The sequence below is a fragment of the Talpa europaea genome (genome assembly GCF_964194135.1).
Source record: "Talpa europaea genome assembly, chromosome: 9".
Taxonomy (NCBI): Eukaryota; Metazoa; Chordata; class Mammalia; order Eulipotyphla; family Talpidae; genus Talpa; species Talpa europaea.
The window spans coordinates 9,542,231-9,569,243 of NC_140076.1; the positions used below are offsets into that span (position 1 = coordinate 9,542,231).

Here is a 27,013-nt window from a genome sequence, read left to right on the forward strand (position 1 = left end):
GTTCCCAGCCTGGCTCTGCCATTCTTGGTTCCGTGACCCCGAGCCAGGCACCACACTTCTCCAGGCCGCGGCGTCCTCATCTGTAAGGTGGGAATAATAGAGCCACTTCTTACTAGGTAGTGGGAGGATTTGATGAGCAGATGCACACACACACACACACACACACTCTCACTCACACACACTCACCCAGCACAGTGACACTGCACCCGCTCCTAGGTCACGCTCATCTCCACTTTCGTCCTTATTGCTACTGTGTCATCGTCACAGCGAGGCTGCTGACACATTGCCTGTGTGACCACAGCTCCTGCTTGCATTTTCAGGCCTGGGGGTGAGTGAGCTGGAAGACATCTGGTCTCCAGTGGGTTCAGCATGTCTGCTCCGCTCTCAACTGGGGGCTGACTGCCCAGGGACAAGGCAGGGGTGGAGGAGCAGGGATGAGGAAGACTCCCAAACTTCTCACTATCTTGCTCTCTGGACGAAAAGGGCATTTTAATTGCAAGCTGCCCAAGGTCTGAGGATCCTACAGAATCTTCTCGTTTGGTTTAGACGTGCTTTCAGACTCCTCAGATGGCAGGGATATGCGGAAAGAAACAAACCACAAAGGGAACGGAACAGGCGCCTAGCCTCTGTCTGCTGCGTGCCCAGGTGGGGCGGCTAGCTTCCCCTCTGACTCAGGAGCCTCCAGCCAGGTCTCATGTCCTCTCTGGGCTCTGCATGAATCTCTTCTCCACTAGCAGCCAGAAGGATCTTTTAAATACCAAATCAGGCCAGAAAACTTCCCTGTTGAAGATCCTTTAACATCTTCCCATTGCTGCAATTCAGCCTCCTTGCACCAGATTTTATGGTCTTATGTGATGTGACCCTAGGTAGCTCCCTGAACCGAGGCCATCACTCCTTCTGGCTCATCCTTTTCCAGCATTCCAGCTGCCTTTCCCTTGCCTCACACAAGAGATCATTTCCATCTCGGGGTCTTTGCAGTTGTTCTGACCTCCTGTGGCATTCTCTTCCTCCTGGCCTCCCCGAGGTCAGCTCTTTCTTATCACTCAGGTCTAAGAGAAGCTTCCTTGGCCCATTACAGAATCCCCAGGTCACTGCCTAGTCCCCAGTCCTTTTAGTGATCATCTCTCGAAACGACTTTGCTCTTTGTAACTTACACGATAAATCTTTCCTCGTGCAATGCACACTCCCTGAAAGCAGGGGCCGGTTCTCTTATAAACAGGCTCGGCTCAGAGTGGTGACTAAGACCACGTCACTATTTCACTGCTGTCCCAATGCTGGGAGGAGGCAGCAGCACCCCCATTTCACAGGCAGGAGGACAGAGGCTCCCAGAAGCTCTGTGTGAATGGGTTAAGCCTCTGCATTTGCCAGTGTCTGAGCTGGGATCGGGACCCCAGCTTGTCTAACTCAAAAACACACTTGCTTCTCTTTTTAGTCACCTACAAGTAAGATCCTTGCTCTCTGGGGACAAAAAAGCAAGACACTACCAGATCTATAATGAAAAGCAAATGGGATTTTTTTTTTTTTTTTGGTTGTAATAACACCAAGTGCTCGTTCAAATCCAGGTAAAAATTTCTTTTTTAATATACTGGGTGATTTTTATTTGACAGTTTCCTTGTAATTGGAACCAACATCAGACTCCTTAATTTTCTCTCCCCCAAAGGGAATAAACCAGCCCTCTCGCTGAACTGCTGGGCAGTGGGAATACCCACACACCCTTCACTGGGGCCCCCAATACCAGTTGTCACTTCCCCACTCTTAAGAAACTAGCACCTACTCCTGGTGTGGCTGACACAGGCTTGAGTTTGAAGCCCAGCTCTGTCACTAGTCTGCTGCTGTGTGTCTTGGGGCAAGTTGCTCAACCTCTCTGGTAGCGACACCTACCAGGTCCACCTTAGAGAAGCTTCAGAAGCTAAAGTGGCCTAACTCAAAGGAAATAATTGCCTGTATACCACCACGTATTGGCACTTGCTTCACTCACTTGTCACCGCTTTGTTATGCTGGGAGTGGCAGATGTGGCATTGCACAACATGGCCCCAGACCTGCCCGTCTCCAGTTATAGCCTGGCAGCCCCTGTGGTATTTACCACAAAGCTCCATAAAGCCACAGCCATTCTTCTTGATCACCACTATAGCTCCCATGCTTAGCACAAAGCTTGCCTCTTAGCTTGGATTCAATACATAAATATGTACAGATGCTGGCATGTGGAAGGGGGCGTGGGGGGGCAAGAGAAAATGACTGAAGTCTCCCTGGATATATTAGGGAAAGCTTTTGAGCTCAGACCCAGACAGGCAGACAAGGGGAGGAAGAGCTCTCAATCCAGACCAGGGCCTGGCTACCAATGGCTCATAGTGAAATCTGGCCCACCATCTGTTTTTGCAAATAAAGTTTTATTGGAACACAGCCACATCCATTCATTTGTTTATGGATGATCTGTGAACACTTCCACACTACATCAGCAGGATTGATTGGTTGTGCCAGGGACTGTATAGCCTGCACATTCTAGAATATTAACAACCAGAGAAAGCTTGCTGCATCCTGATCCAGAGAGGAATGAGCTCATAGGGAGACCCAGAGGCCTCTTGCTTGCTTGGAAATAGGATTGGCTACTTAATTTGCATGACCCACTGCAAAGTGAAAAAGGTGGGGGTTGAGGAGGGTCCTCTCTTTAAAAAGGATCACAAGTTAAAAATTCCAAGATGGCGCCAGGAGAGCATCAAGCCAACTGAGAGGCCTTCCAAGCCCAGGGCCCTGACGATGCAGATGGCAGGCCAGCGGAGGCCCCGGGCAGAGTTACAGCCACTTGTGGACTCTTTCTTGGAAAGCCGACCTGGGAGCAGTTAATGGGGAGAAATCTCAACCCTGTTTATGCTGGGCACTGAGATTCCAAGTCCTAAGCCAGACCTCCCAGGAGGGCCAGTTTCTGGACCTACTTTACTCCCCAGGCTGAGTGGTTAAAGAGGATCAGCCTTCCTTTCTCCACCCGCACCCCCATTTCCTAGAGCCTGGCTGTGGTAGAGGCAGAGATGGGCCCAGCCCTGTCCACCCTGAGGGACATATCCTGGTGCTCAGACATGAGGCGGCCATGGGAGGGGATGTGACGGCCTAATGGGAGTCTCTGTTTCCCATGTCTCTCCTGGAGCTGTGATGGGGGAGTGGTGGGGGAAGGGACGTTCTCAACTAGGGGACATCTGGACAAGGACGAGGGTCTAATGGAAACCCCCCAGCCAGGCAGCACTGGACTAAAGTCCACGCCATGTGTCCCTATGCTGGACATCTCCTCTGGCCCTTCACACCTGCGTCCACCCATTTGCCTCCTCCCTGGGGCTGGGTGGTGGGCATATACCAGTGGCATCCATGGACTTCCCTATCCGCTGGCTTCTGGTTCTGCCTGGCTCCTGGGAGGCACCGGCATGAAATGGGCAAGAAATGGGCGGTGGATGGACATGAGATCAGGGTCTTCTCCGTCGCTCAGGCTCCTCCCTACCAGGTCCCTGCATCCTTCTTCCCAAAGCTCTTGCTGGGCGGAGTCTCCTTCAGCTGCTGCTGTCTTGGGTGCAGGTAGCCCTCTCACTGCTTTGGCCTTATCCTTTGCTCCTGAGAAAAGCAAACCCTCCCCCGGCCCCTGCCCTCCAGCTCCTCAGGATCCCCCAGTCCTGCTCACACCTTGGTACATCACCCCGGTGTGGAAGCGTCTTGGTTTGCACTCTTTGCCTGGGCCCCTGAGCCCTGCTGGACACGGCCACCTCCCCAGCACGGGGCTCCTGTCAGCTAGAGGCGGTCAGGGTCAGGTGGAGATTGCCCAGCGCTTCCTGCGTGTGCAGGGGGGTGCTGCAGCGCAGGGAGGCATCGCGGGAGCCCCTCCTCCAGGCCAAGCAGAACATACGACTCTGCTTATCCACCTCTGTGTACCAGCAGTCCCCCACGCTGCCACCTAAAACAACAGCTATTTTATTATATTGCCCGATTATGTGGGTCAGGGATTCAAGCAGGGGCCATTCTAATGCTTTGAATGGTGTCAACAGAGGTCACTGAGTAATATTCAATTGGCAGCTGTTCTGGTCTGCAAGGGTCAAGGCAGCTTCACCCCTGCACAGGCCCGGCAGGAAGGCTGGGCTGGTGGGGTCCCCCTCACTCTCCACGTGGACTCTCCGCAGAGCACAGAGGGGAAGAGGAAGCTGTTCGGCCTCCTAAGGCTCAGGCCTGGAAACTACTACACTTCAGATATTCCCTTGGTCAAAGCAGTCACAGAGGTGCCTGGTTTCCAAGGTGGGGGACACAGACCCCCATCTCTCAGTATGGGGGGTGTCAAAGAATGGGGGACCATCCTAAACTATTGCACAGTTGTTCCCCAATTATCCTCACCTTCATTTACTTCATTGTCTGGGGCCGTATTCACCCTGTGGATTGTGTTAATTTGATAGACACTGGGGCTTTTGTTTTTTAATTAAATGACTTTGAACCTGCATAGCTTCTCCTTGTCAACCCTGGTTCCACCGCTGCCTGCTGTCTGCCAGGGGCTCCCACTCCGGCTTCTGCCTGGCTCCTGGGTCCTGTAACTCGTGGTCCTGGATCAGCAGCCACAGGGACAAGCCTAGCTGGTAGGGACAGGCACCCAGATAATCGAGACTTCTCTAGTATTCAGTTCTCTTAACAAATGTTGGTCCAGCAGACACAGAGACCTTTTCCAAAGATCCCCAAGATGTAGAGGACAGGAAAGAGCCCAGGAACCTGTATTCCTATCACTGCACTGCCTGTGTGGCCCCGAACAGATCACCTGGCCCCCCTGCTACCTCTGCCTCATGCAGGACAATAAAAGAGCAGAGCATCGGGTCTTCCTGGGTTAGAAACCCAGCTCTGCCACTGGCATCAGTTGCTTTCTCTGAAACATGGGGTGGCAATGAGCACCCCACAGGGCTGTGTGAGGATGGGACTTGTGTGCACACCTGATGCCCTGCAGGCATGCCTGTGTATCCTGCTGCAAGGTGCTTACCTGTGGCTGCAGAACCCAAGTCCCAGGCTGAGATGACACCCCTCCAGGCCTCGCTGAACGGGACTGGCTCTGTCCAACAAGTGATAGTAAGAGAAATCACAACTGCCCACCAAAAAAGCATACATTAGAATGTTCTTAGCAGTTGTATGTACAGCAGAAGCAAACTGAAACTATCCAGGTGTCTGTTAACAAGAGAATGACTAGAAAAACTGTAATCTGTCAGTGGAATACTGCTTGGTAATGAAAAAGGAATAAACTAGGGGCATTCATAACATGGGTGGATCCCCAAAATAGTCTGGGAACAAAGCACCTTCTCTAAAGACTGCATTCTATGTAATTCCATGTATATGACATTTTAGAGTAGAGGGGGAAATGCAACGGGAAAATGAGAATAGTGGTCACCTCTAGGGCCAAGGATTGACTAGAACAGTGCAAAGGGGGTTCCTTGGAATGATGTGATATTCTGCATGACGAGATTGGGCTGCATCAGAGTGAATGCATTTGTCAAAACTCATTGAGTGGCGCACTTGATATTTGTGCATGTCGTTGTATGCAAATTTTACCTGTAAAAAAGAATTGCAAATAACATCGTACTCTAGTTAATGATATAAATGCTGAAGCCTCTAGGAGTTAGGTGTACGGATGTCTGCAGCTTACTCTGAGTGGGTGGGCGGATACAGGGATGGACAGGAGAGAGCTGTGATAAAGCAAATGTGGTCGAGGTGTATGCTATTTGTTTAAAACTCTTTCTTCTGTAGACTTGAAAATGCTCATAATCAAACCTTGGGGCGGAGGGGAATTGCTTGTGCCGGGCTGCACGGTCTCACAAACTTCCAGACTGGTTTGGGGGAAAGTGAAAATCGTTTGTGAAGATGAAGTGAGGAAAGGATTGTATTTGCTGGGCTGCCTCTGTGCTGTGCACACTTCAGCACCCCATGCACCTCTGGGAGACCTTCCCACCAGAGAGCGCTGTCCAGAGGGCTGTCCCGGGAATTCAGGAGGGCAGAGCACTGCACAAGCAGGACTGCCTAGGGAGCTGGCAGGGAGAACCACTTTTTTCCAAGCAAGCCCGACCCTCCTCCTCATTGGAATTTCAGTTTAAAGGTGCTTTCCTGAAAAGGGCCTCCCAGGTGCCTAATCTGCTGTGACCCCCACCTGCTTCATCCATCACTCTGTTTTAATTGTCCGTGTGATGCCTCTTGCGATCTGATATGTTCCTTCGATCTTCTTTAATTTGATTTATTATCTGTCTCCTCCCACTGGCATGCGAACTCCAGCAGAAGGGGGACCTTGTCTTGCTCACAGCTTTCCCCCCGCTGCTGTCACAGTCTCGGGCACATAGTGCCAGGGTGAGCCCTTGTTGAAGGAATAAATGAACAGGCTTAGAGAGGCTCTAGGGGACCCCTCAAGTGCAGAATCTGCCCCAGTTTCTTGTTGCGAACCCCCCTCCATGGCATAGCAGGGAGTGAGCCGAAGAGATCCGTCATCTCCACCCCATTTAGCAGATGAGGAGACTGACACGCGGAGGGACAGTGGGCATTTCCCAGCAGCAGCTGCCAGTTCGTGGCTGAGCAGAGATGGGGCCCGGGCCTCCTGGCTTCCAGCCAGTGCCCCCCTGTTTCCTGTAGGCTGGGGGCTTGTGGTAAAGTGTGCATCCCAGGCCGGGCTGCCTGCGATGCCATGTGCTAATCACAGTGGGCAGCCCTGCCAGCCCAGCAGTGCTGGGGGGCTCCAGCCCCTTGGTTAGCAGGTGGGCAGGCTGGCGCAGGCTGCCAATGGCCATGTCCTCGGGGAAGCTGGCGGCCGATCCTGCTGACACAGGCCTGATGGCTTGCAGCACCTGCCGATTGTGCGGGCTGGGCAGACTGGCACAGAGATCCCTCCCCTGGGACTGATGTCTCCCTTCTGATGCCTTGGTCAGCCAGACTGGTCAAGCTGGGCGTCTGTCCCCATCATGAGCCCTTGCTCGACACAATCTTTGCACGCAGGTGGGCTCACTGTCAGGTAGCCCGGGGGGCGCTGGCACCGACTGCTGAGTGTGACTTTGTGGGCAGTGTCACGGGCAGGGGCCTGGGGCCAGAGCCTGACAATGAATATGCAGCTATTGGGATCAGACAGGACTCGGCTGTGCCCCTGCCCCACACACCTGACCAGCCAGCTCCTAGGATCCAAAATTCAACACGCAGCCTGAAAGCCAGGCTGGAGGGAAGGTCTCTTCTCTGCTCCAAAGGCCTGATCCCCAAGCCCAGATCCCCTCGGCCGACATGCATTGTCCGCCACAGCCGGGGGGTCTTCCTGACCTAGTGGGAGCTGCCACTGCCACGCTTGAAAGCTTCTATGGGTCCCCATTCCCCCCCAAAAAAATAATAGCAATAATAACACCTGCTCTCGGATACTGCGTGGTATCTACCAGGCTAAGCATTTCCCAGTGGAGAAGACAGCCTGATGGAGTGCTGCTGCATGCCCGCGCCTTTCTAAAAGGAAGTTCGTCCTCCAGCCCGCTCTCGGGGGGTACTCTGGGGTGGCAGGAGAGGTGGGAGTTGCTTGATTTTGAATTAGAGCTAAACCTAGAGTTTGGCTGCCACTCGGGAATCCAAAGTCCGCGGTGACCCTGCCCACGGGGCGCTGCTCCCACGGCAGGCTCCGCGTCCCCGCACCCCACAGCACCCTGCCTCCCTCCGCCTGTGCCTGGCCTTCCTCATGCCTGGCTGCCCTCGAAGCCCGAGGTGCTCCTGCCTGCTTTCATCTGCCCTGCAGACTCTTGTCCATCTTCCAAGCCACAGCTCAGCGCAGCCCCTATATGGGGGCCAGCCCTGGGCCTCCCCAGCAGGAGGGAGGGCTCCCTGCCACCCCCCCAACCCCACCGCCTAGTGCCGTTCCACACTGGCCTGCCTGCCTGTTCTGTGAGCTTCTCGAGGGCCAGGAGCTTGTCCGCTGGCCTGGAGCTGAATGAGCGAGCAAGGGGGAAGCAGAGGTCCCCTGGGTTAGAGGCATGAAGGCCGGGGCAGGTAATGAGGCCGGGACTTCATGGAGAGAGAAGGTGAAGAAATACCCTCCCGCCTCTCTCCTCCACCCAGCCCACCCCTCCCAGAAATGATGCGGGAGAGCGTTAGCTGCACCAGGAAAGACTCTCTCTTTGGGGGTGATCTGTGTGACCCCAGAGCCTTCTCTAACCATGGGAGTCCTTGTCGGGAGGCAGCAGGGAGCAGGACGCCAACACCCTGACCAGAGGCCAGGGACGGTTGGGAATGACCCCAGGGCCACGACGCTACAGCCTCCGTGGGGAGACGTGGTTTCTGAGACTGGGACCCGCAGCATCAAGGGGTGCGGTGCAGAGCAGGGGAGCTTCTGAACCGCCCTGCCACCTCCTTCCCATGTGGTCCTGGCGTCTTCCTTCCTCTTGGCGCCGTGGCTTGGCCTTCTGTAAAGTGAGGGGTCTGGATGAGTCAGTCAGGGGTCCCCCTGCTTGGTGCAGAGTGGCACTCAGGGTCTGGCAGCTGACGGCTGCCTGGGGTAGCTACAGAGAGGCCACGGCTGGGGGAGACTCCTGGGGGGTTAGGGAGTATCGCCCCGGCGTGAGTCCCCACCCCTGCATCCATCTGACCTGCTGGCGCTTGTTAAAAGTCCCAAATGCTGCTCCAGCTGGGGTGCACTAAACCTGAACCCTGGGGGCAGGTTTCCAGAGAAACTGACATTTTCACACTCTGCTCCCACCTGACCAGAGGACTCAGCCGTGCCCGGAGGTCGTCCCGCATCTATATAGGTCCTTGCCATCTCTCCTGCTTCCTGCCTGCTAGGCCCTGCAGTGTGGGCGGCGGGGGGGGGGGGGTATAGGAGATGGGGGACGCCTCAGAACTTCCTGTGCCTAGCAGAATTTGGGGGTCCAGGCGGCTGGGTCCTGACCGTGGCTCTGCATTGGACCGGTAGGCACCCGTCTAGGGGCAGGAGATGGCCAGGGGGCAGCATTCGCATGAGGTGGTCTCCCAGCCTGGCATTTCTCAGGCATCCTGGCTGACGTCCCCTCCCCCACCGCCCTGGTCTGGTGCAGGGAACAGGGGATGTAAAAGGGTCATTCTGTGGATACTGACCTCCTGCACTTATCCACATGTTCACACGCAGCGTAAATCCACAAACTGGCACAGGACCCTTAACATGCACACACGCCATCTTTCTTACACACCCATTAAGCAGCATGCTCTTTCCAGAATTACACCAAGCATGGTCACCCTTACTCTGCTTACACACACACGTGCACCCTCACATGCAGCCCAGTAGCCTGCAGACTGGTCTGCTCACCCCTGATGACACACGCCAACACCCCCGAACCCCGGAACACGGGCCTCACTCACACGAGCGGGCAGCCGCAGCTCCCAGGCTCCACACGCCCTGTGCTCACACCAGTTGCGTGCACACCTCCCACACCTGCCTGAGCACCTGCCCATGTGTGCCAGCAGCCCCTCTCCTGCCTGCCATTCTACCAGCCCCCGAGCCCCGGGCCTGCCCGCACCCCGTCCCTGAGCTGCTGTCTACCATTGCACGGTAACCAGATGAGACAAGGCAATTTATGACACCAGCTGTCTCTGTCAAAACTCGATCCCACACACACACAGGGGAAGCCAATTACCCCAGCCCGGCCCTGCCAGGAGCCGAGCTCACCAGGGAGACAAGCATGGGAGGATCTGGGAAGAGTGGGTGGGCCCGGCTAGAGGATTTCCCCCTCCACCAGAACCTTGGGGATCAGGCATCTTCCTCCCCCAGATCCCTGGAGAGCTGCCCTCCCCACTCTGTGCAACTCTGGCCCACTCCCAGGCAGGAATAGCAAGAGCAGACTCAGGGTGGAGAACAGGTGGGAGAAAGGTCTGGGAGAAGCATGGGCCAGGGTCACCATGACAACAGGGAAGCTAGGAGCCCTGTGCCCCCACCTTGCACAGCAGGCCAAGGGAAGGCCGCCTTCTCTCCCCTTTCATATCTCTCCCTCCTTCCTGAGCAGGTGGCCTCTCCCCCTGCACCCCTACCCAGCTACCCCTCGCCTAGAATGTCCACGCCCTTCTTTGCCTCCCACCCAACACCTAGTCCAGCCTCTGCCCAAGTCACTTCCCGTCTGGACCTTGGAATCAGACCCAAGTTCAAATCACTTACCAACTGGGCCGCCTGGGCAAGAGGCAGCCCCTCTCTGCTGTTTTTGCACTAACGATGCCCATTTCCATAAGAGTGTTGGCTGCCTCCTCTGCGGCAGACTCTGCCCTGGGAGTTGCAGCTCCAACATGGCCCAAGACAAAGTCCAAACCCTCCTGGGCTTGGACCCTGCTGGAGGTGCTGGAAACAGCACTGCAGAATGCTGAGCAAGCTGATGATGCCACAGTTGCACCCACAGAACTAGGCACTGCTTCTGAAACAGGCCAACCAATCCACAAATGCTCGCCTGCACCGATGGCTGGAGCCCTGGCCCTGGGGGCTGCACCACGTCGGGCCTTCCTGAAGCCCAGGTGACAGGGATCTGGTGCCACGCTTGCCCTGGGCCTGGGTGACTTTCTCAGCGTGGTTCCAGAGTAGTTGGGAGAGGACCCATCAGCTGAAGTGGGCTCAGCGCCTTTGTTTAGCCCCCTCTTTATTTGTTCCCCCCATAAGACATCATCACAGGACACATGCCAGCCCCCGCTTTAGGCACGCAGGCTCAGGGAGACGCCAAAGGGGCTTGCCTGGCAGATTTCTACACGTGTCCTTCACCACCTAGGACAGTGCTAAGGGGTGAACTCATTCTCCAGGATGCATCACAGATATTCCCTAGTGATTCCAACAACCTTAGGGCATAGGTTCAAATAACATCTACCTTTTACTACTGAGACCAGCAGGGACATGGCTGAGGACCCCAGGGCCGGGGAGTGACAGCGCCCCCTGCAGGGCTGAGGCTCCTCGTGCTGTGCGCTGGTTCCAGCCAACTGGAGTCACCGGCATTACCTAATCAAATAAACCCGCCTTGCCCCAACAATCCCGCAGGGCGGCATGGCCCTTGCACGGCGGGCTGTCAGGAGCAAGGCCTGCCTGTGCTGGGATTTGAACCTGGGCCGCCCTGACGGAGAGCCCAGGCACCAGCCACTCTTCCATGTCTAATCAGTTCATTAAAACTCTCCTTGCAAACCCTCCTTCTCGCTGCCCAGCCACAGAGACCTCAGCTGCTCCATTTCCAGGAGAGCAAATTCTTTCCCGGCTGGAGAGGAGTTGGGATAATGTAGGCAGGCAATTTAAACAGCTCCGGCAAAATACACCAGCGGTTCTCACTCTGCCACTATTACACTTTCCAGCCGCGGCGGGATTGGCCCATAAGTGGGATATCAAGTTTATTACAGCTATTTCCAACCTGTAATTGGTTTTGTGGAACACAAAGAGAAGGAGGTTGGGGGGGTGGGGAGGTGATTTTTTTTCCCTTTCTTTTTTTTTTCCTCTTCCGATGACAGCACCCAGGGACTTTGGTGAGGAGGCTTATTTGTTTTTAAAATGAAAGCCCCGGCCAGCAGCAGGCTCGCGCACCACTGGCTGGACTGAGTCTGTTCACCAAGCTTTGGTGGCTCCGCTTGAAGATCAGCCCAGCCTGGCTGGTGGGGGACTGTCAGGTCCTAGCCGTGTCTGGCAGCCTCGGGGCCTGTGGGCAGCAGGTTGAGCCCTTGTGGACAAGACCCGAGAGTGAGTAGCTGTGATCTCCAGAGCCATCTGTTCTGGGATCAGAGCACTGTGGGATCAGAACACTCAGGAAATGCCTGCAGTGGTCACCCCGCCCCAAATTTCCTCATTAAGCAGTCGGGGAACCAAGGTCTAGGATGGGCAGCAGAGGTGAAGCAACCTAGGGGACAGCCTTCTCAGCCCCTTCCAGGCTGGGGAGCTGGTCTGGGGAAGCTTGGCCAAGATGCTGTCAGCAGGCGGGGGACAAGAGTCCCCCACTCTTGAGCATCGACAACGCCATCTGCTGCCTTCATCAGTCTGCCACTGAGGCCGACCTCCCTTGCACCTAAGCAGAGATAACAGTGGCACCCACTGAACACTTCTCCCATAGTTCCATGCGCTGATGTTTGCGTTAACATCAGGAAGCATCAATGCCAGCTATTGAGACCCCGATCATGGTTATCACCACCATGTGCCAAGCGACCAGCTGTGGCTTTTTCTGTGTCTGTACTTGTAGGTACCCAGTTCTCACCCAAGTGCCTGACCTGTGTGTAGGTATTTTACAGGTGAGGAAATGGAGGTACAGAAACCACTCCAAGGTCATGCGGTTTTAAGCTAAAAGTGGCAGAGGCAGCACAAGAATCTAGGGTTGTATGATCTCCCAGAGCTTCTGCACATGCTGCTGCATGGGTCACCCCACATCCCTACCCTCAAATGTATCCCCCATTCCTCTCTTTTCAATTAATCCATCCTCAGTTTTCTGTTGCCCCACAAGCCTGGAAACTGCCTCCATCATGACCTCAGTTTCTTTATCTGAAAAATGGGTGGGGGGAGACACATCTCCCAGGGAAGCGCATTTAGCCAACAACACCCCTATTTGGCACACAGCATGTGTTGGGTGCTGGGAGACACTCTGGAGCTCCCCCCACTGCCCATCCTAAGAATCCAAACGACAAGGAGGAGGTGAGGATTCATACTGTCGGGCTCCCCAGTGCTAGCTAGGACTTGGGCTCTGTGCGCACTGCCTCTTTTCCCTGGCCCAGGGGTGCCCTTTCCATGGCCAGGGCACTTCCTACTGGTGGCGTTAGCGCCTGGACATCTGGACCAGAGTAGCCCAGTTCTTGCTGGTTCCTTTTGAGCATCGCCCCATGGGGGGTCAGAAACCACCTTCCCAACTGGGTCAAGCTGCTCCTACCAGGATCCCAGCAGGTTGTCCTGGGGGCAAGTCTTGGTGCGCCGCCCCACCACCACCCCGCCATGCCTGGCCCATGGGAGCAAGTCAACTCATTTATTTATTCATTCAACAAATGTTTATTGAGTGTCTACCATGTGCCGAGCTCTGGGGACAGCAATAAGCAGGACAGAGACCTGCCCTCATAGAGCACCTGTCCAAGGAGTAGCTCATGTTCTAGGTCTATATATTGAGTCAGTGAAAATCTGTTGAATGAATGAGTGAGCACAACTCCCTCTGAGGGAGGGAGAACCCACATTTCGGCAGGCTTGGCATTCCAGAACAGCACCTCTTCCGTCCCCACCAGTTTTGTCATCCTGTCTGCCCTGTCCTGGTAGTCTCTACCTAGCAGGAGTGGGGTTGCGGGGGTGTCATGGAGCCCAAGATCAGCCGGCCTCGGGTTACTGGCTCAGAGCATCCTGGAGCTCCCTCTTTGGGCTGATAACGTGACCACCAACCCCTGCAGGGTCCCTGCTCTTCCACCCTCCCTCCCTGCATGCGCACCCCACTCTCCAGCATCCTCTGGCTTTTCAGCAAGAAGGGTTCTGCTTGGCAGCTTCAGCCCTGAAGGGTAGGAAGGGACGCAGAAAAGGAGGTCACCTCGAAAAGTGTTAGTGCGCGTAAACACAGCATCTCAATTAAGAGCGTCCCCCACTCATATCCAGGTGATCCTTGCAAGCCTCAGCTCAGGTCATCCTCACAGAGGAGGGGGTGGCGCTATCACCATTTCACAGATGAGAAAACCGAGACTCAGATGGAATGATTTAGGAGCAAAACATCAAGAATTTGGCTCGGGGTAGAGGAAATCAGTCTTGCCTTTTACTTGAAAGCCTTCCCGTGGCAGGGAGAAGTAGGCAGGAACTGAGCACGTCTGATGAGAGCCCACCTCCTCCAGGAAGTCTTCTGTGATCACCCCTCCCTCCCAAGGGCTCTTCTGTGGGCCTCAGGTAACACTTGACAAACACGTGTTGCTGCACCCACCTGACTCTGGTCGCTCAGCTAATTGTGGATCCACCAGATTGTGACTAAGCTGGTGACTGGTGGCGAGCATGTCTGAAATCCATGTCTGTCTCTCCCATGGGGCTAACACTGTGCCAGCACGCCTTAGGCCTGTGGAAAAGTTACCAGGTATCTTCCAGTCTTAACCAAACACCCACCGTGCCTGCTGCCCACCAGCCTGTGGGCTCCCCCACCCCCAGGCAGCCTCTGTCCTAGGGGTTGCCCCACCCGGAATCCGGGGTAACCTCCTAGCAAATCCCTACTCACCCACTGGCCTGGGGCCCAAGAGTGAGCTCGGAGTTCGTGCCTTTCCTGTGTGCCTTCCCAGAGGCTGAGGTCAGAGGGCAGCTGGGACGGCAGGTGTCGAGACTGGGATGGAGATAAGTCGCCCGGCCCATGAGGCCGGTTAAACGGAAGCTGTTATTTACTCCTCTGGCCAACGGCGAGGCCCCAGACAAGGCCCCCGGAGAAAAAGATGTCAATAAAACCAAAGGAAAACTAGGGGCGTCCTTGAAACCCCCGTCCCTGGGCCAGAAACGGCGATTTACAACTCAGATAATTCTTCGGTGCTTTATCTGGGGTGTGGGGGAATGTGTGTATGTGTGAGGTGCGGGTGTATTTTCCTAGTAATAAAACCCTCAGTCCCGGCGAATAAATTTGAGGAGACAGTTTTACTGACAGATTTTTTTTCTCCTTTGTATAATAAAAAAAATGGAGTGAAATTCGAGATTGGGAGGATAAGAGCTCCCACATTTTAGGAGGAGATAAAAGAGCAGTACCTGCGGGGAGGGGCGGCCGCCAGGTAAACGAGCAGGACGCCTCTGCTTTTATGACTTTAGGAGAAAATCCCTCGAACCTTCCCTGGGCCTTGGAGTCCTCCCTGGTGACACCGCCCCCAGGGCCATGGAATGGGCTTCGAGGCCAGCCGGAGTCCACACAGCCTTTTCCCTTCTGGAGGGGGTAGAGAGATGGCCCGGGAGCCAGGCTTTGCCAAGGGACCCGGGGTGGAGCCCCAGCCCCGTTGCCTCGCCTCCCTGAGCCTCAGTTTGTCCATCTGCACAAGTGGAACATTATTGTCCATCCTACTTGCTTTCTGGAACAGGGTGACCCATGCAGGGTGATGGGCTCCGGATGTCTCATCCTGGCACTGTGGGCAGCTGGGGCCAGGTGACTGTTTGGGGGGCAGGTGTCCTGTGCTCTATGGGGTGATGATGGCTTCTCTGTCTTTTACTGGATGCCAGTGCCAACCCCCTCCCCAAGTTGTGGCAACCAAAATAGCCACAGACGTGGGGCCATGTCCCTGGGGAGGGACAGAGTCATCCCTCAGCCCCCCTCCTTGAAGGCCCTGACTTAAAGTTCCTTTGTGCCTCATCCTCCTACTTCCTTCACTCTCGTCATCCTGGTTTGGGGGGGCTGGGTTGCAGAAGAGCAAGATGAGAGACAGAGGAGGTGGTATCCTTCCTTCCCAGCCACACACAGGCTGTCAGAAAGCACAACCCCCCAAGGACAAGCAAGCGCAGCCCAGGAGCCTCGATGAGGCTGGAGGAGACACCCAGGGGCCGCTTAGCAGGTGGGCAGAAACCCGCAGTGGGGGTCTCATCACTGATCCCCTCAGGATCCCGAGCTTGTGAAGATCTTATCATCCTTCTAATCCTCCAGCCAGGGCTTCCTGGGGGCCCCTATGGATCAAGGCCTCTTTCCTCTTGATGAACTTGCCCTCTGGGGAGGGCGACCCATACTGATTTAGCCCGTGCCAGACGCACAGCTGGCGCTCAATACCTGCTGGCTGGATTGCATTGATTCTGTGTCCCTAAACCCGGGGTCACCCCACCTAGGCCGAACAGAGGGGATCCAAGCCAGCTTGGATCCAGATGTGCCCAGAGTTGCTCAGCTGCACCCAGGGCTGGTTCCCCAGAAGGAGACAGCAGGTCCACGCTCTGCCCCCCGCGGCTGGTCAGGCAGAGGCCTGGGACACTCGGCATCACCAGCCCTCGCAGAATCCCAGCCCCTGGCCTCACCGCCATGCCAGCCCCTCTCCCCTGCCTCCGCCACCGAGCCGCAGGGAGTTAATTCCACTTCTCCGGGCCCAGGCGTGAGCCTCCCTGTCGCAGGCTGTTAGCTCGGAGCCCAGCTGAGCGGCGAGAGCCTGCAAGCTCCCAGTCTATAATAGAGTTGCTGAGACAAGCGGAAAACTGCAGCCGAGTAAACAGATAAATAATTGAAACAGTGACAACACATACCTTGCTGCTTTGTGGAGTAACACTTTCATTAGCGGCAGGCAGCGCAGCCTGGGGAGGCAGGCGGGTGGCACGGGGCGCGCAGGACTCTTGGGTCCGACTTTTAATCAGCCGTGAACAGCTGGGCCCCTGAGCCACCTTTGTCTTCTGTCGCAGGCAGGCTTTGTCCTCGCCTCCCGAGGTCCCTGCCAACTCTGGGCCTGTATGCCCCGGGGTGAAATGGGCACCGGGCAGCCCCCCTCCCGGTCCGTCCCAAGGGCAGCCAAAGCAGGGCGAGTCCTCTCGCTGCTCCCTTTGTCTGTCCTGCCAGGCATAGATTGGGTTCTCCCCAGGGTCTTCTGCCTCCTCAGGTGCCCCTTCCTAGTCCTCATCCTGAGGCTGGAGGGAGGTGTAAATGGAAGGCCAACTTGTGCCAATGCTCACCATCCTTCAAGGGAGCCGAGCTCCTGCCTACCAGGCCCCCGTGGTGACTCATGCCCCCTCGCAGTGTCTTCTCACTCCGCCGCCCTTCTGCCCCAGAGACAGAGCACGATGCGCTTCACACCGCCCATCCTGCTCCTTCCACCCCAGGGCCTTTGCGCCTGCTGCCCCCTGGGCTCAGGCTGCCCCCGCCATTCCCGGGCCACCCTTTGCAGGATTTAGCAAACATTATTACAGTTTCGCTTGTTTGTCTCCTCCGGGAGGTCTTTGCCCTGGTGACTGCCCCCAGTTCACTTACTGTGCTCCCCCATTCCTTCTCGCTCCTGGGCAGCTTTGGGATGTGGCTGCAAAACAGTTCACCCCCTCTGGTCCTGTCCGTGCCCACCCCAGCTTTGTCACTTCTGCAAGGTTGCTTAGCTGCGTCACCGAGGCGGCATCGCTGGCGCCTTAGGAAGAGCAGAGAGACCACCTGCTCCTTCCTGGCGCCCTCAGGCCACAGCACACCCATCAGCAGAGTGGGGGGACTCGGCGGCTTCCAGTGATGGTGCTGACATCTCCGGGGGCACCAGGGCCTGAGGCTTCTGGCCCAGTCCCCTGCCACCCAGTGCGCGAGGAGCAGGCGGCGGGGCTGGCTGGGCGCTCACCGGCTGCCGCTGTGCTCTGTTGCAGGTGACGGAGGGCGGCACCATCAAGCAGAAGATCTTCACCTTCGACGCCATGTTCTCCACCAACTACTCGCACATGGAGAACTACCGCAAGCGCGAGGACCTGGTGTACCAATCGACCGTAAGGTGAGCCGCGGCCTGGGCGGCCTGCCTACCCGCCAACCTGAGGCACTCTGGAGCCCAGGGTCACCCTCCAGGGGCCTGGAGGGCAGCACCGGGGGCTCTGCTGCAGAAGGGGGACCCTGAGGGGCCATGGGGCCATGTGGGGCGGAATCTGGCTGTCACCTCGCCAGCTCTTCTAACAGTCCTGCAGGGGGTTTCTGAACCCCACTTCCAGGCGGGGGCTCTGAGGTCCAGAGAGGTGGCGGTGTGCCCGAAGTCGTGTAGCCAGGGGTGACAGAGCTGGAATGTGAACCAGCCCCACCTGGTCAAAGTCCCACGTCACTGTCCTACCATTCATCCCCCCAAGGCGCCAAGGCCTTGGGGCCTCGCAGCTGGCAAGGAAAACAGACCCTGGTAAAGGCGGCAGCAGGACAGATAGGGGAAGTCCTTAGGGCAGAAGTAGTTGGTATTTCTACCCCTACCCATTTTTTTAGAAGGCTTTGAAGTAGTGGATCCCAGCCCAGGCTCTGCCATGTCCTAGTTTTAGGGGTGCCCACAGCCCTGCTCCCCATCCTGTTTCATTCCTCTGACCCTCCCCCTCTTCCCAGAGGACCCATCTCCATCCGCTCACCAGGTGAGCTCCTCAGGACCGAGCTTGAACAAGCCCTCTTGTAGGACGCCTTCCTCAGACCAGCCCACACCCCAGCACCCCAGCAGGACAGTCCCCCCCAATGCCTGCAGCTCCTCCAGCACCACCCTTTAGGGAGAGGCAAACTCACTGCAATACTCAAGAGCAGCTCACACAGGCGCTGACATGCACGGCTTTGCACACACACACTTTTTTACCACACACAGCCAAATGCTTTGCCAGGCGTGCAGACAAGTGTGGCCTTCTAAAGCTGGAGGGCGGGCGGGCTGTACCGTGCTCGGAGACGGGGTTCTGGGGTCACCTGCAGAATGGCCACTGACAGGCCATGCCTGATCCCCAGAAGCATGAGGTCCGCACCCCAGCTACTGCTTGTCCTTGTCCCTATGACCATGAGCATTGAAGGCCAGAGCAGGAGCCCCTTCACCCTGAGCCCCAACTCTCAGCACAAGGTGTGACACACAGTAGGTGTGCAGTGAAATCTGCACATTGAGTGGCTGATCCCGTGGCCCTCTGGGCCTCAGTTTCCTCAAAAGTAAATGGAGAAAATGGGCCAGGAGGACAGCCAAGTGCTCAGCCATTCAGGGAATCTGGAGGGAGCACCCCCCTTTGCCTACTCCCCATCTTTTATCCCCTCCTGCACCTGCCCTCTTGGGAAGGAAGGTGGGTGTGCTCTCCTGGGCCTGAATGACCTTTCTGGGTCCCTCCCTCACTGCACTTCGTGCCAGGAGCTCAGACCCAGCCGCATGCGGAGGGAACTCAGTGAGCACATGGCCGAAGGGGGCACTGAGGGATGCGCAGAGGGCCCCACAGACACCTTTTCTCGGCTGGCTGTGATTGCTCCTGTGCTGCTTCAGGAAGGATTTGGGGCACCTTAAAATATAAAAGCATACCTACGACAAGCCAGTTGCAATCAAGATTTGCTTCTCATTTTGGAGAAGCAACTAACTGTTCTGGAAGCACGATGATTTGGCCGCCAGGGAACATCTAGGCACCCCCTCCCCCAGCTCCCCAGAGGCCCAGGGCTGTTGCCCCATCCCTGCAAGGTTCCCATGGGTCTGGAGAGCCCCCCAGCCCTCACTCATCATTCCCACCTCACCTCCCTGCCTCTGCACAGCTGTGATCTCTCTCGGTGACCCCTTGGCTGTTTCCTGAGCCAGGAAGGCATCCCAGGGCCCCCTCCTCTCATGTGCACTGCGGGGGGGTGGGTGGGGGGAGGGGAGCAGATAACCCAGAGTACAGCCCCAGAAGACCAGGTTCAAATCCCAGCTTGCCACGTCCTGCTCGTGCCCTTAACCTCTGTGTGTGTGCGTCTCCTCACCCCACGGGCTCAATGTGATCAACTTGTGACATTGTTGGGTTTCGTGCAGCTTCTGTGCAACACCCTGAGTCCAAGTCCTGTCTGGTGTCTTCTTGAGTGGGTGACGCTGCTGCCGAGTCTCCCAGCTCTCAAAGGGATGACAGGAAGCCCCCGCAGCCTCATGAGGAGCCCAGTGAATTCCCAGAAAGCGCCCCCCAAGTGGAGTCTGAGCCTGGTGCATTTGCAGTTACTGCCCCGCCTTCCTTCAGCAGGAAACAAACACGCACCCTTCCCTGTTCCCGGATCTCATCACGCCTCCTTAGCAGCATCTCTGTCTATTGTCACAGACACCCGAGGGCGCGGGCACGTATCCTCACTTCCCCAGCTCTGTTTTACAGACCATCAAAGTCCTGCTAAGCAAGGGACTCGCTTGAGTCCCCAGCAGTACAAGGGGAACTCTGTCAGACCCCAAGCCTCCTCATCCCGCCCCTAGACCATGCTGCCTCCTCCTCGGGTCTGTTGTGGAAATTGAGGCCCAGAGCAGGGAGGAGACTTGCCCGAGGTCACACAGCAGCGCTGATGAGTGGCCAGTGATTTGCCTCTCTCTGAGCCCTGGTGACAGGGGTGGAACGCTGGCAGAGGGCAGCAGGGGAGAGAGCCAGGGAGGTCAGGGCAGAAGGGAAGCCAGGAGCAGACTCCTGGAGCCTGGTGGATGGGGAGAGGTGCCAGCAGCCTGGCCCTGCAGGAAGAGGCTGCTGTGGAGTCTGCAGGCCCCATTAGGGCTGACTGCGGGCGCAGGCCCCTGCATTTACATATAAATGAAGATATTTACAAATTAATGCATCTCAACCAGAGTGAATCCCAGCTCCACAGCTGTCTGAGCGGCTTCCTCTTCAGCTGGGGAAAGTGGGGGGAGAATGAGGTTGCGATTACCCAGAATGGCAGAGAGCAATTTCCCTGGCCGCCCAGAGGAGCCCGGGGACCCCCAGAGCCTCCCTCCCGCCCAGGGTTCCAGTGGGGTGACAGGACTTCTGCCCCGGGGTGGGGGCAGACTGGTGCAGGGTGACACCAACCCGTACATGGCCCCAGCATCCCCGAGGCCCAGTCTATCTAAAACCCTTTCTAATTCTGAGCCTCAGAACCCAGAAGCTAGGAATTGGCAAACATTTATGCCCCTGCAGGACACTTAATTGTGCATCTACTAGGAGCCAGGCATGGGGTGAGGGCAGGCGGTGGGGTGGGGGGTGGTAGCAACAGGAACAAGAAAGACGGGGCTTTGCACTCTCCTGGGGAGACAGGAAGCCAGGAATAGACATAAAGAAACCTATGGGTCATGGTCCACAGGTGCCAGGGACTTGGCGACCTCATGGGCTAACTTCATCTCAGCAGCAACAGGGGAGTTGGCTAAACCCCCAATCCCCTCATCCCTCGGGTGAGACAACTCTCCACTGCCCCCACATTCCCTAGCAGCTCCCCCAAATTGCCTCCATGGGGCATCTGTACAGTCTCTCCGGGCTTTTCCTGGGGGACCCTCCCTAGTGCTGACTGAGAAAAACCCTCAGTGACAGTTAGACTGAGAATTTACTAGATAATCCAAGTGAGGATTTGAACCCTGGAAGCAGCCCAGCAGATTTTACCCTGGTCCAACCTTTGGGAGTTTGAATGTAGTTTGTATAGGTAAGAACAGTGAGTCACTGGTGTCAAAATGTACCTGTTCTGGGGGTGGCATCTGGCTTTCTAGAGCTTAGGCCTCTGGTTTATAAGCTACTTTGACCTGAGGTAAGCTGATGTTGTCTGTGTGCAGAGGGGGGCAAATGTTGGGTCGGTCACTGCCCTGGTTCGCAGTGTGCCCCGTGCAGATGCCAGGCTGGGTCCTCACTCAGTTTAAATCTTCATCAGGCTCTTGGTCATTCGTGGGGGTGAAGGTCTGGCCCCACAGGCTGCTCGCAGAACAGGACAAGTCTATGCAGATGGCTTTGTTCTCTTGCTTGCTATTGGGGGGAAGGGGTGTTCCAGGACATTTGCAATATGTTCACACAAATAAACCACTTGCTCCCAAATCCTGGTCTCAGGGCTGCTGCTCAGCAACCACCACCCCCAGCCACCACCCCCCCCATGAGGCCATATGACACAGTGACAGTCCTACCTGCTGGCCTCCTCCACACCTGCCCTGCCTCACCCCCCACCCCAACTCACCTGTTCCACCAGGCCGGGCACAGATCGGGCACAGTGCTGGTCCCCCACTAAGAGGAAGACAGTGTGGGCAGAACTCACTAACTCCACAGAATGTGGCTGTCCCCAACGGTGACCTCCTCAGCGGTCAGGGTGAATCACAGCGAGCCTTCACCCACCTCCGCCCCTCCATATGCTGTGCCTGCCATTCCGGGAGCATCTGCTGTCCCTTGGCCACTGTCTGCTCAGTGTCACAAGGAGCACCAGGCAGGCCTCACTGGCCATACTTTGGTGGTGAGGGAATCTAGACAACTCTGAGGAGTTAAGTGGGTTCCCACCCCTCTCACTGCTGGCCCTTTCTTCTCCCAGGCCCTACAGAACTTTCAGCTTCAACATAAACGCTGCTTCCTCCAGGAAGCTGGCCCTGATTGCCCACATAGGGTCAGCCATCCCACACCCACACGCTTCCCTCCACACCCTCACTGCCCTGATGCTGGGCATTAGAAGTCTTGCTTCTGGCTCTGTCTTCATTGTCTCCCCTATCCCAGAGGCCCCTGTTAGTGGGTGATTGCCCCCGTTTTGGGGGGTGGGCAACTCAGTAGCAGTGAACGTGGAGGTGGCATTTTCTAACTACAGCTCTCCTTGCTGCTGGATGAACTTGGGAAGGAGCAATTCAGGCCTCCAAGGCCCATGACATTAGCATCATGGATTCCTCGCAAAGGACTTGAGTGATTATTGTGTCAGGGACAGAGCTGGGGGCACAAGGGGAAAAGGACAACTAGGCCCACACTGGTGAGATTTACAGGGCGGGGAGGAGACAGGCAATGCAACCACGTGAAATAATAAGGGAAAATATTTACCATGTGTCACGAGTGCCGTGAGGGATACAAGATCATGTGATGGAGAAAGATGAGTGAAATGGAGTGAGTGTGTGTGTGTGTGTGTGTGTGTGTAGGGGTGTACTATAAGGTTTCTTGTAGGAGATGACATCTAAGATCTATAGTATAAAAAAGAAGCCAGGCAGTCACGAATGAGGCTGGGGAAGACTTTCCAGGCAGAAGGCACAGCAAGTGCAAAGGTCCTGAGGTGAGGACGAGCTTGTGTGATGGGGCAGCTGCGTGCACCAGCCAGAGTTCAGGGAGCCAGGAAGTGAGCCACCACCTGCTCTGGAAGTGGCATTCTGGAAGCCCCTGAGGGTCCTAGCCGAGGGGGATGGGATTCTGTAAAGCTCCCTTTGGTTGCTACATGGAGGGTGGACTGCAGATGCCAAGGGTAAAAGCAAGCCCTCCTGGAGCAGAGTTGTCTAGAAGGGGAAGAAGATTCTTTCTACAAGGTCTCAGGACTCAATTTCTGGCTCTGAGTGAGGCTGAAAGAGGGGCCTAGACCCTCCCCTGCAGCCTGCAGAGGGCAGAAAGTGAAGGTGGAGGCTAAAGCCAGCTCTCTCCCAGAGGTCTGATTTCCCAGCCCCCCATGAACAAGTGAGCATGCGTCATCCCCCATAGCAGCACCAAGTTGAGAACAGCTGGGTGGGTGGGGTGCAGCCTGGGGGCTTGGAGGAGAAGAAGCGAGTGCACAGCTACACCTTCCTGATTCATATTTATCAGGGGAGGGAGATGTGGGAGAAATCAAGTAAATGAACAAAGAGCCTGGAGGATGGAGGACGCCGCGAGAAATGCCACTTCCTTTATTACTTTAAGATGCATCCGTTCACGTCCTCACTCCCCAGCGCGAGGGGAGCGTGGGCTATATTCAGAGCATCAGAGCTGGGGGTGCAGTGCCCAAAGGTGGCCGAGACGCAGCCCCTGCGTGTGTGGAGCTTAAAGCCTGCCCCCCCACAACCCCCATTAGCCTATAAGCTCCTCCAAGGCTCCACTATATCTTTTTCATCTCAGTAACCCCGGAACCTACTTGGCATTTAGAGAGGAACAATAAATATTTGTGGAATGAAAGGAGAGAAAGAGGAGATAAAACATGGAGATAAATAGCTAACAATTCAAGTAATAAAGTGATAGCTGTCATAGCAGAGATCCGCATATAATGCAGGGATGAATCAGAGGTGGAGAGACCGGGAAATCGTGGAGAGGGTGGCATTAAAGTGCCCCTAGAAGCGGAAATAGGTTGTAGAGAAAGGAGCTGGGAGCTGACGCTGGAGGAGCAGGTGCTGGGCGCGCAAAGGCGTGGAGCAGGAAAGAGCCAATGGGTGACCGGCGCTCCTGGTGGGCGCATGGAGCTTTCAAAGTGGAATCTCTAGTCTGTTCACACAAACAAAGTGGCTGGTTTTCCAGTAGGCACACTGCTGCTCCCAAAGAGCTACCCGGCTGGCCTGCGGGTTGGAAAGTCTGAATTGTGTGGCTCCCCGGTCCCTCTGCCTTGTTTGTCTCTTTTTCTCCAAAATATACATAACAGGTGCCGCCTGCACGTAAGATGGTCACTCACCTGTTCATCCATTCGACCGCCCAGCAAACACACATTGCATCCCTGTTATGTACCAGGCATGTGCCAGGCGTGTGCCAGGTATGTGCCAGGCACTTGGGCAGCCAATCGAGCCCAGGACTCTCAGAGGTTCTGCCCACTGCAAAGCCATCCCTCTCTCCCACTGGGAAATAATCCAGGAAGGCAAATGGGCCAGCATGGCATTGTCAGGAGAACTGTGAGTCCTTTCCAGCCCTTTCTTCACAATAGATGATGCCTCTCAGTGGCATCGGAATCGAACACCCCAAGCCTTCAACGCCAAGTGAGAGCCGGGTCCCCAACTCAGACACCTGGGCGAGTTCAGAAGCGAGGGATGTAGTTCTCCTCCCAGACGCTAGAGGAGTTTCAGTCACGTGCTCCCCAAGCTGAGCAGCAGCAAGTCACTCTCCATGGTGTCTACACTGCCGGCTAGACCACCTGCATCAGGATCGCCTTGGAGATTGCTTTAAAATACTAATTCCTCAGCCCCACCAAGATGCAATTTCATTTCAGCATTTTGGAGAGGGACCTGGAGAATCAGTCTTATAAGAAGTCTTCCAGGTAAAGAGATTTGGAAATCTCTGCCCCACGCAACGCCTTCCATCTGCTCCGATGTGCAGACTGGGGCCAGAGAATTCAGCGGGAAGCTGCAAGGCACAGATAATTCCAGAATTCTACTTGCAGCTGGCAGCTAGTGGCAACAGACAATTATTTTAAGGCCCCCGGGGCCAGACCCCTCTGGGCTGGAGATGACAACATAGCTGAATCAGCCAGCGACCCTGCGGTCACGGGGCCCTGACAGCCACTAACCGGTTCAAGCCCCTTCCCTCTAGTTATCAGCGGAGGGGGAACCTCCTGGGTGTGCCGGCCATGAGCTAGGCTCACAGGAAATAAGAGGGAGCTGGGGGCCCAGCAGCAGGGTGCTCTTTCTACAACTCCCTGGCCACAGCATTGCCTCAAGGTGGAGCATGCCAGTGCTTTCTGAGCCAGAAGTGCCACCAGTGCCAATCCCACGTGTCCACTCAGGGAAGGGAAGGTGACAGATCCCTCCCCCGGATCCACCCCAGGAGCCGTGCCCTGCAGGGACCACCAGAATCCACACCAGCCTTCCTCCCTGGGGCTCAGCTCTCAGTCCAGGGCCCTCCCTTACGCCTCTCTAGAGCCTCAGTGCCTGGCACAGGGCCTGGGACACAAGCCCAAGTCCTCAGGAAAGGTTTGTTGAATCAATGGACTGACAGGTTATCCAAATGTGGAATTATCATTTCAAACAGTCAGCAAAACCCTTTCTCATCCATCACTCGGTCTAACACCAACAACAGTCCCGTGGAGTGCAGATCTCAGAGGCCTCGGGTTCTGTTGTATAGATGAGGATGCGGGAGAACAGAGATGCATGGTCACTTGGCCAGGGTCACACAGCCTGTGCATGGTGAAGCCTGGGTTTGGGTGATGTCCGAGCAGTGGCACTCCATGGGCGATCGGAGGCAGGCCTGCTCAACACCCAAGAGCACCTATCCCAGCCCAGGACCAGTGCCAGGCACTGGAGACCGGCAGCTAGCGAGGGCCTGTGACTATGTCTCCACCCTGACATGAACGTGCACATGCATGCGTGCACACATACAATGAGCCAGGGTGCCTGGTGTCTCCGGGTAGGAGGCTTCCAGCATCAGTCACCACCTTAGCCACCCCCTAGCAATCCCAGACCCCCTGCATGGGAAACCAGGTGATGCTCCATCCTGGCCCTGGAAGTGGGGCTCTAGCGGCCACCCGGTGTCCCACATCTCTGCTCCTCGGCTGGCGGCATCAATCCCATCGACTTGCTGAGAAGCCATTTAAACTAACAAGCTTCCGCTGCTCTGCTTAGGTCCCCATTGAGTGCAACCTGCTCCCCGCCTCCGCCCGCCCCGCTGCCTTCTCCCTCCCCCTGCCTCTGTCTCCCCCTTCTCAACTCCCCATGCGGTCTCTCTTTTAGGGGTGCCTGTCCTTGTCTGCCAGGGAGTTGTAGAAAGAGCACCCTGCTGCTGGGCCCCGGGGCCCCTCTTCCAGTAAGCCTAGCACATGGCCGGCACACCCAGGCGGTTCCCCCTCCGCTGATAACTAGAGGGAAGGGGCCTGAACCGGTTAGTGGCTGTCAGGGCCCCGCGACCGCAGGGTCGCTGGCTGATTCAGCTATGTTGTCAATCCAGCCCAGAGGGGTCTGGCCCCGGGGGCCTTAAAATAATTGTCTGTTGCCACCAGCTGCCAGCTGCAAGTAGAATTCTGGAATTATCTGTGCTTCCAGGCCAGGCTCATATGCAGCCCCCTCAGTGGAGCCCCGCACAACCCTCTCCAGGTGCAGAATCGCCCTGTCACCGTGCTCCAGGAGCACTTCCTGTGTATCCGCTCACAGGAGCGCCGCCCTCTCTGAGCCCAGGGGGAGATGGGCAGCAGCGCAGCAGCCCTCCTCCAGGACCCAGGGCCACTCACGCAGGCTGGTCCTCCCCAGGCAAACCAGGGCTGGGTGACCCCCCCCACCCCCGCTCCCCATCCTTAAAGGTTCACCTCCAGAACATTCTTGCATCTCTTGCCTCGGAGCCCCTTCCTTGGCCCTGGAGTCTCCCCAGCAGCATGGACCCTGGACTCTGAGGCCCCAAATGCTTCAAGGGGGTCCTGTTCCTCATCCGGGGGTCGGGGCACTTCTCTGAGTTCGGGTCTTGGGTTACGGAAGGCCCTGGATGCAGGGACTGAGATGTGCCTGTTGAGTCTGCAGCTGCCGCTGAGCAGCGCCCCCTGCCCATCCACTCTGGTTGCTGCCCCCAGACGGAAAAAAGGGCTCTAGGGGTCCTAGGATCCCCAGTCTTCCTCTCCGGGGGGAGGGAAGGGTTTGCACAGCCGTCTGCTGCCCTCTGGTGACGCACTGGGAAATTGCAACTAGGGGGTTCCTGGCATGTGCCCCCCCCACCCAGCATCCACACCCCCTACCCACCCACTCACCACCCATCCCCCCAACCCCCCACCCCCTGGCCACCCCAGTCACCAGCCCTGGGTCTTGTCCCTCAGAGTAGAGCCCTCCCTTCGCCATCTCTGGGGCCTCAGTGCCCAGCGCAGGTTGCCAGCAGATACTTGTTAAGTCAATGAGCTCGCAGGTTATCCAAATGCAGAATTAT

The 27,013-nt window shown here is 56.4% G+C and overlaps 1 protein-coding gene across 1 annotated transcript in view; it reads left to right on the forward strand.

Annotated features, from left to right (window-relative positions):
* IGSF21 (immunoglobin superfamily member 21) overlaps nucleotides 1–27,013 on the forward strand; it is a gene marked incomplete at both ends in the record, with an annotated part of 223,438 nt that overhangs the window by 141,356 nt on the left and 55,069 nt on the right. The window contains one exon of the mRNA XM_084242586.1: nucleotides 17,204–17,325. Coding sequence (XP_084098712.1) covers nucleotides 17,204–17,325 — 122 coding nt within the window. The remainder of the gene's footprint in view (nucleotides 1–17,203; nucleotides 17,326–27,013) is intronic.